General features: G+C 34.3%; 1 protein-coding gene across 2 annotated transcripts; it reads right to left on the bottom strand.

The window, feature by feature from the left end:
* Nucleotides 1–1,752: 1,752 nt before the first annotated feature.
* LOC130948501 (phytochrome A-2) lies at nucleotides 1,753–8,712 on the bottom strand. Of its 2 annotated transcripts, XM_057877250.1 has the most exons (6): nucleotides 8,278–8,712; nucleotides 5,654–7,719; nucleotides 4,391–5,207; nucleotides 3,685–3,975; nucleotides 2,658–2,889; nucleotides 1,753–1,938 (listed from the first exon to the last, which is right to left on the bottom strand). In XM_057877250.1, the coding sequence occupies exons 2-5, from the start codon at nucleotides 7,707–7,709 to the stop codon at nucleotides 2,676–2,678; spliced, it is 3,378 nt and encodes a 1,125-aa protein (XP_057733233.1). In that variant the 5' UTR covers nucleotides 7,710–7,719; nucleotides 8,278–8,712; the 3' UTR covers nucleotides 1,753–1,938; nucleotides 2,658–2,675. The 2 variants fall into 2 exon arrangements, with proteins under 2 accessions (XP_057733233.1, XP_057733232.1); XM_057877249.1 differs by lacking the exon at nucleotides 1,753–1,938 and having other exon boundaries at nucleotides 2,337–2,889.
* Nucleotides 8,713–9,323: the final 611 nt, after the last annotated feature.

Genomic DNA, 9,323 nt, shown 5'->3' with positions numbered 1-9,323 from the left:
TATCAAGTTCAACTAAAGAGGTCCAAATTTAACAAAAACCAATTTTATTACACTACTGGGTACATCGTGCATATTTTAATGATGTTTTTTCGTCTTTGTATTTGTCTTTACGTTTTTCTTTTTTCTTCTTCGCCTTCTTCCTTTTTATTCTTGTGTATTTTCTCTCAATCATCATTCTTTTATTATTGTTATTATTGTTGCTGTGTTTTTTCTTTTCCTCGTTTTAATTGAGTTTTATTTGGATTCAAAAATAAATTCAATGTGTTTTTTTTTAATTGAGTCTTTTTATTACTTATTCAAAATTGAACTAATTTCGGTTCACTTAATGCTGCCGATAAGTATTGACTAAATTTTTTATTTCTTAAGTAATTTTGGTTCATTTCTTAATTTAATTGAGGTTCATTTGAATATAAAATAAATTGTATGTATTTTTGTTGATGATCGAATCTTTTTGACTACTTATTCAAAATTAAATTAATTTTAATTTATTTATAAGTTAATTAAGATTCAGTTGATGATGCTATTAAATTTTGATCAAATTTTGACAAGTCTTCCCATATTTCTAAAACTTGTTTCTCTTTTTCTATCCAAAATTTTCGCCGTTGATTTTTCTTTCGTCGGAGCTCCGTTCATGATTTCGAGACCACCATTATACTCGTCGTGAGTCGCCTTTTTTTAATGGATTTAGTGTGTGTTTAGATTCACGTTGAGTAAACTAGAGTTTGAATGAAAATGATTTTGTAGAATTGATTTTAGGAAGTGAGTTTGTGCCAACATAATTTATATTTGACAATTTTTACTAAAATTGATTTTGATAAAATAAATATTATTTGGATAATATTAGTTAAAATCATTTTTAGATAAATAATTAATTAATTACTAAAAAATATAATATTAAATTATAATATTATTTTTTAAGTGTATTTAATTTTTTTTATATTTTTTAATATTTTTTATATAATATTTTTTTATAGTACTCTATTTTAGTATATTATAATTTTTTATTATTATAATAAAAATTAATATTTATTTATGAAATTAAAAATAACATATAAAAATTTACAATTTTTTAAGTACTTTTTTTATAATAAAAATTAATATTTATTTATTAAATTAAAAATAATATATAAAATAAAATATTTTAATACTCTTTTTAAGTATTCTTAATAATCTTATTTTTATTATTATTTTAGGTTCTAATTTTTTATAAATTATATTTTTATTATTATTTATAATTATTTTTTTATTTAATTTATCATTTTTAATAGGAACAATAATACATATTATAAAAAATTAAAATAGTAAACAGTGCACAAAAATTAGAATAATTATTTTAATATTCTCAGTATTTATTTAAAAAAATTATAAAAAACCAATAATAATTAACAACAAAGCTAAACATACGTTGAGTGAACACAGAAACTATAATTTTTTAGCTCTAGTGAACGAGCCTTTGAGATGCAGAATCACGTTGGCGGTCAGAGAAAAAAAGTTGCCAAACATCCTAATAATTTTGAAACGCACTTTTATTCTCTCCATCGTGTTTCACAAACACACCCTAATAATTTTGATTAGTTCGCTTTTTCTTATGGTTTTAAGTCTCCTATTTTAGTCCGTTGGAGTTAGATTCTAAGAAGGTTGTAATTTGTATACTAATAATACAATGGTTGCAGATTTTTTGGAGAGATAGTGCTGTCGGTGTGCCACCGCTGTTGCTCTATGTGTGCGGGAAGTGGTTTACTAATTTTTTAATATTAGTGTTATTAAACCTGAAATTGAACCTGACAATTTAATATAAGTAAAATTAATACATAAACAGTAACAAGTTTACTTTGTGATTCATTGCAGGATTCAAGAGGCGAAATGATTCTATGTAGAATATGTAGAGATTCTTCTCATTTGTTTTTTAAAGAGATCGTTTGCGCTTTCCTTCTTGATCTGGAGAATAAAGTAAACTAAAATAGTTAGGAATAACAAGAGTCATTACAAATTGTACGAGACTTATTTAGTTATTTATGATATTTGGTGTAAAATAGATAATTTGACATGCCCACTGAGATAAAATTTGAAAATTTGAGTCTCCTGATTGTAGGAAAACGCTGGCAATTTTTTTAAGAGCAAAATTTTTCGACAAATGTAAGGCGAGAGGAATTATAGCACAAATTGTTCAAAATACAAATGATAGAGTGCAAAAAAAAAGGGGGTTTGAAATCGTTTATGGATGACTTTAACAAATTAATAAATATTTGTAAGAAAATAGATGATTCCTTGAAGTGTGAAAAATGGCAAATATCAGTATGCTAAGTAAAAATAAAAGTTTAGAAACACTGATGACATGATCTCATGATAAATAAGTTTATCTCTAATTACTGGATTTTCAGTTCAATATGGCGAAGAGAGATTAAATTTGCAAACCAACAAACTGAAGTGCGATTCGTGACAACAACCGACCTAAAAGATCAATGTCGTTAACAGTGTCTAGCGCTAGTGCAAGAACTGATGAAGGAATGAGAAAGAAATTAATACATATCTACAGCATGCGTTACAATAAGTTACAGAAACAAACTAGAGGCACAAAGGAATGCAACTGATTTCTCATTCCAGTCACTTTCTGATGTACAAAAAGCACATTATCTTGTAACATCTTATTAACTAACCTTTTTTGGCCAAAACTTCTAATCTTTCAACTTATGAGCTGCGGCAAGTTCAGCAGATAGGATAAAAGATGATTTGCCTGCTTCCCTTACATAACGCACATCTCCATTCATCAGCTTTAGAAGTTTTCTGCTTATGAGAAGGCTTATACCTTCTTCCTCTGATTCAACCCCATTACTCTCAAACATCTGGTTCAGCAGTGCTTCTGGCACCCCACTACCACCATGTGTTATGCTGCATGTATTACACAAGTTTAGCGTTATTTTTATGTACTATCAATGTGAAAACAGTTTTGTTATTTCAACAACTCATCGCCATGTCCCCTGTGACGATATGAATCCACTCTACATGGGACATGTGATGAGTAATTTGTGAAAGTTGTTGGAGTGAGTTTCAAAAATAGACAGACTTATGCAAAATGTCTCAACATTATCACTTAAACACATACTTGTAAGACTTTATAGTAGATGATTGAACGAAAACATTTGGTGACATTGTAATACATGATTCGATGTTTTCACAAAATAAAATAAACTACTATTTTTACTCATGAAAGTTTACGATGCTGACAAATCTACCCAAAAATAAACAAAACTGACTTTGTATCCATGAAGGATAAGGAACTACTATTTCTACCCTAAAAGTTTGGAAGACAAATCTATCTATGGATAAATTTAATGTTACTTTTATCACGTAGAAACCATCTTTTGTGTGTAAAAGCTAATTTCGTTTAGTCATGGTTAAATTAGTCAGTGTTCTAAAGTTTTATGGGTAGAAATGGAAATTTACTCAAAAATATTTTCACTGATAATGCATTAAAATCAAAGTCTATTTATTAGTTGTTCAGTTCAGTTTTTACATAAATAATGTAGCTAACAACGGGGAAATGGTTTAATGTTGACATTGTAAGATATAAATTACATATATAATAATAAAGAATTAGACACAACAGATTTAGATATGTTATGAAGAAAAAAACATAAAAAATAATGGAGTTTCAAATGCCTCGTGTGTGGGTGAATAGTTTACCTGAGCTCCAAATTAACAAGATGGACAGATTGCCCTATTTGTTCTTTGGTCAGAGTGGCTGTTACTACAACTTGACCTCCATTGGGTGTGAAGTTTATGGAAATCAATAAGAAGTCAGCTATGGCCTGCTGAAGCCTAAGACTATCACCGTATAAGGTTTCTGTCGCAATTTGCTCTTTGACATCGTTGACTATTCGGATAGCTTTGGTGTTACTCTTTGCCATTACTTGACTAAGGGAAGCAACCAATACATCATGCAGAGTGAATTCAGCCATCTCAAGATCCAAGTAACTGTTGATCACAATGGGAAGAAAGGGATATACATAATTGTTACAAAAGAGGCCAAGACCAATAATGACAGTTTAATTTATCAAGCATCATAAATTCCTATTCTAAAAGCATACTCAAATTTCTTCTGGATTAAACCGTTGTTATCTAAATACTTTTTATAACTAGATGACACCAAATGTTAGGACTCTACTACTTGTCCCTTATTTTTTTGGCTTAAGAGCAAAAAATGAGGTTAACTTTCTAATTTTATCTACCATGAGGTTTCGAATTTGCGCTTCTATGCTGAAGTAGGAGCCTAGGAGGCCTAATTTATTTTTTCTTTCTTTTTGATAAAATCTGATTGATATCTTGTTAACACTAAATAATCCAAGGATAATGCAAAATTTAAACAAAAGAAAAATCATAGCTAACATACCCATCAATGATGCTGTCAAGATCTGAGTCATCAAGAACTTTGCTAAGCTGGCACTGGCACTGAGCACTGGTGTGTAGGAGTTGCTTTTGTTCCGTTCCCAACTCAGTGGCCTCCAACATTTTCCGCGAAAACATCATCCCGGATAAAGGATTCCTGATCTGCCTCTTCATATAAGTTAAAGCTTTCAGTCTCTTCAAGGCAGTTTGTTCAGATATTCGCTGAACATGCAATGCTTGTTGCAGCTCTGGACTAGCTAGCTGCAAGAAGCAGAAGACCCCAGTAACTACACCTTCGACGTCCAATTTTTTACTCATCGAAAGCAGGCATTCTACATACTTCCCACTACGAGCAAAGAAACCAAAAGCAACCTTTGCTGTCTCCAAACCGGTCATGGCTTTATTAAGTACAATACCAAAATTAACAAAAGCTTCTTGGTTCTTAAGACGACAACAAGCCATCTGAGTCCCAAAAACCTCTCCTAAAAGCATTTTATCCATCACCTCTTCTCTCTTCCATCCGGTCACCTTTGTCATAGCTGCATTCCACTCACAACACCAGCCAAATTCATCAGTTCCAAATATTGGGGGGATCAATGGGTTGGGATTCTGTACAATCGCCTTGTAATCACCTTCAATTCGGGTAAATTTATCCATGACAGTCTTCTGAGCTGTGATGTCTTGGGCCACAAAACAAACCCCCACAACATTATCATGAATATCCCGGCTTGCGCAAGCATTAACAACCAATCTAATAGGACCACAATCAACTTTAGACCCATGTGTTTTGATCTCAAATTGGACGTTTTTCTCTTCTTCACCTAATTACATTTAACAGAAGAATTCAGTCATTTAAGAATACAAGAGGCAGGCAAGAATGCAAGAGAGAATGAACTGATTCCTCCAACCAAGAATCAGAAATAAAAGTGAACACTCAACTCCTAGCTCCTTCCCAATCATGTGTATCTCAAAATTGAATGAAATTGTAAACAAGGCAAGCTATCTTTCCATAACTCTTTCATGAGTGCCATATTCACGTATGGCTTTATATACACATAGCTAAATAGTGATAGATTCACATTACTGCTTCCTCTTTTTTCCCCAAGTATATATACGCGTTATGCCGTTATTGTTAATTTTAAACCTTTTGTTCACAATGCTATGTGTAAAAGACAAAAAGAGAAGAGTTTATATCTTCACCAAATTTTTTTTTAAAAAAAATACATTATATAAGGAAAAGATGTAGAAGGCGGGAAAAAAGGCATACCTTTCAATGCCATCTCAAGCATCTTCTTGACTATACCAACTGAAGAGTTCTCAACGAGTGTGAGAAGATGCTTCCCTATAGCATCACCAACCGAAAGGCCAGTCAATTCGGCAATCTTTATATTCCATCCATTAACCAGCCCATCAACATCTACAGCCAGAATAGGTACCGTTGCAGTTTCAATTAATCTAACCATCTCACTTGTCACGGCTTCCAGTTCCTGCATCCCTTCAATCCTCAAATCATTCAGCCTTGTATTTATTGCATTTGTGGTTATGTCCATACTATCCATCTCTTTGAACGCATTTCTTAGTATTAGCTGCAATGAATGAATAGCATCCATCTCGTAGTCTTTCCACGGTAAGCTCCTTGACTTAACAACTTCAAGGAAAGCCTTGAAAGATGACCGTGGATGCATCCTCCTGCCGTCGTCCTTTTCACCAGGGTCATGCTTTGCACCGCCCCATCTGATTTCTGCAGCTGTGTGTGATCGAAACCAGAAAACTATGTCTTTCTCAGTTATTCTAACCGCTGCCATTCCACATACTACATCACCAAGAGACAGAGCCCCTGGGAACCCGGCATCATACAAGCTATCTGTACTAAGACCTGTGGAATCCATATGGTGCTCAGACAACCACAAAGCTATCTCTCTTATATGAGATTCAGTAGGTGTTACTCCTAATCTCCATACCTTGTTTTTATACAAGAGGGAAGCCCCATCACATTTAACTAGGTCCATTATATTAGGGCTTTGTGATACAATTCCTAGGGGTGCATCTCGCATCAGCATATCACACAAGAGCGTCTGAGTGCGAAGGATATTCTTTTCAGTAATCTGATATTCTAACTCTATTTCTCTGTTGACATGGATGGCAAATACTTGTGTCAGAAACTCACAAGCATACCTTAGAGGAAAAGGAACAAACCTGGGAGTAGTGTTATGACAAACAACTAAGCCCCAGAGTCGCTTTCTCTTTTGTGGCTGAACAGCATCAGAGTTGTCCGCATCTTCATCGCTGTCATTGACTATAACTGCCATAACTAGGGAAGCAATTGAATCCATGTTTGACATGTACTGCAAATGGCAACTATGAGGAGCTCTTAAGGTTGAACCACACAAAGTCAAATCGAATGGCAGCTTCTCATCTTGAACAACCTTTACATGTTTTGCATGACAATCAACAATCATACGGACCTTGTTCTTCAAGAACAAAAAACGTGCAGCCTGGGGAATATCAGTGGACGGATAGTGCAAACCAAGATATGGTTCAAGTCCTGGCTTTGTTAACTCAGCAATCACTTCCCCATGATCATCCTCATGAAATTTATAAGCCATCACCCTGTCATAACCCGTGAGTTCAAAAACTTCTTGAACCATTGTATCACATAGCCTTTCCATGCTCCCACTAGGCAAAGACTGCAATCGGGTGATTGCTTTCGCAGCAAGCTTGTAGGATTGCAGAGCACCTGCTGCAGTCATAGGAACTTCATAAGGCTTGACGGGCTCAAAGTCAATAATCAAACTACCAGTAACACGATGGAGAATAGCATAGAAGGGTTTCCCAGAAGTCTTGCAATGAACTAGGATGGGGTTAAGAAGATGAACTTCTCCAAATCCTAGTGCTTTCTGCAATGCCGAAGCACTTGGAGCAGTGAAAATAGTTCTTATGTCGGTGCCAATGCCAAGGGCAGGGTGGTCCCCAACACTGGGAACAGCATGACTCGCCATGGTCAGCATCTCTGGTGCATTCTCACTGTAAGCAATCACCTTGCATGTTTTCTCATCCAAGGCCAGCAAGCACCCAAAGGGTTGAATCATCTTGCCTTTCTGTATGTGATGGAGGTAAGCTGTTGTTACTTTATCTGTTCTTGGTTGATTTTCTCCATCAGCTGAGCCGGAGGCACGCACCGAACTAGAGTAGTCAAAGGAACTACCAGACTCCTCAAAACTAGCATGGAGCTTTGCATCTACAGTGGTCTGAGCAATAATCCTAGCGCTATGTCTTGATCTCCCCGAATTGCTAGAAGATTGGCTAGGCCTTGAGGATGACATTTTCACCGAACTACAATTGAAACAATAGAAATAACAGAATTAAGTTAAACTGGATTATTATTAGAACATAGTACAAAGATACAAATCTTTGTAATCCTGCTCATTATAGCAATTCAAGAAGAGTGGAAGCAAATTTCAACATGTTCTCAATATGGCAAAAAGGGCTTCATTCAGCAAGTAATGTAATGACCCAATCAAGGACAAGTTAAATTTCTTCAAATCTCACGTGAATAAAATTGTCTATTACATCATTATCCATATAATTACTCTTAATTATGATGTTCTCCTAAGAAGGAAAACAACAATGTCCCACTTCAACTCAGATGGACTCACAACCGCATGGCTCATTCTTACTCTTAATTTTCAAGAAAAACAACTAACAATGACGATCTCAGTTTCTTCATGCACAACTTAAGTGTGATTAAAGAAAAAAAAGGAAAATACATGAATAGAACAAAGGAAATGAAGAAACCACAACCACCACCACAGCAGCAAATAGATAACTAACATACCTAACTACCCAAAAACAAAAGAAAGCATGCTAAAAAGAAGAGAAAAGGTAACTAACCTTACAAGAAAGAAGAAGCCTTGTAGTGTTGTTAACAATGAGGAGAGGAAGTTGGAAGAAAAAGCTGGGCTTTAAAATAAGCAAGTGCCTGCTGCAGTTGAAGAAGAAGAAGAAGAAGCTCTATTCATGAAAGAAAACTTCGATCAACGGCAATCTTATGTGTGTCCCCCCCCAAACATTGAAACCCTCAAATCCAAATCCAACTTCCAAGTTCAGCACTCAGCACTGCTGCTACTACTGCTCATCACTGAGGAGGGGACCGCCATAACACCAAACTTGTATTATATATAAAATTTATAAATAAGTAAATAAATGTTGGGCACTATAAAAACAAAGAAACACCATGTGAATATGGTCGAATGAAATGAATGAATGAATGAATAAAATAATAAAAGATGGGGATAATTATGGTCATGGAATAGTTGAAGTTCCCTCTGGAAGGGGATTCTCAATTCTGGCATGTATATATTATTATTTTAATTATTTTAATTCGGGAAAGACACACTAAATTGGGCAAGTGGGCATTTGGTTTGGTTGCTAAAGTGGACAATAATGACAGTTACATGATGATCACGCATCACGCATACCGATTAAAAAAAGGGGCAAAACAAAATGAGAGTCGCTAGATGGGGAAGCTGCGTTTTATTTTTTTAACTAGCTAAGCTTACTGCCAATTGCTTCCCTTTCCTTCATTCCATTTTTGGGAATCATGTCGCCGCCTCGCCCTCCACCTTTCAACCTTGCATCACTCCAACCAACGCCATACTGAAATCACACTCTCACCTCTGCCTTAATTAATCACCGTTTTCTTCCCTTTTTGCCATTTTTTTCCTTCTTTATTTTTTAACTTTCGTAATTTACTTAATTAATCAGCTTTAAAACTCGAGTCAACTATACCCCTGTAGATGTCTTTAATGTTTACTAATTAGTTAATTAATAGTGCAATTATGCTATGTAAATACAAACGATAAGCTACTAAATTAGTTATTCTTACATAATATATATTAAAACATAAAATATATATTAAAATAAATTAACCAGTATAT

This window comes from Arachis stenosperma, chromosome 9, assembly GCF_014773155.1.
Source record: "Arachis stenosperma cultivar V10309 chromosome 9, arast.V10309.gnm1.PFL2, whole genome shotgun sequence".
In the NCBI taxonomy this organism is placed as follows: Eukaryota; Viridiplantae; Streptophyta; class Magnoliopsida; order Fabales; family Fabaceae; genus Arachis; species Arachis stenosperma.
This window is presented reverse-complemented; position numbering and strand designations above follow the sequence as displayed.

Coding starts and splice junctions, on each gene's coding strand:
- LOC130948501 (XM_057877250.1), bottom strand. CDS start 7,709: ATGTCATCCTCAAGGCCTAGCCAATCTTCTAGCAATTCGGGGAGATCA. Junction 3,976..4,390: donor CTTGACAGCATCATTGATGG/GTATGTTAGCTA, acceptor TGTGATCAACAG/TTACTTGGATCTTGAGATGG. Junction 2,890..3,684: donor CTTGTTAATTTGGAGCTCAG/GTAAACTATTCA, acceptor TAATACATGCAG/CATAACACATGGTGGTAGTG.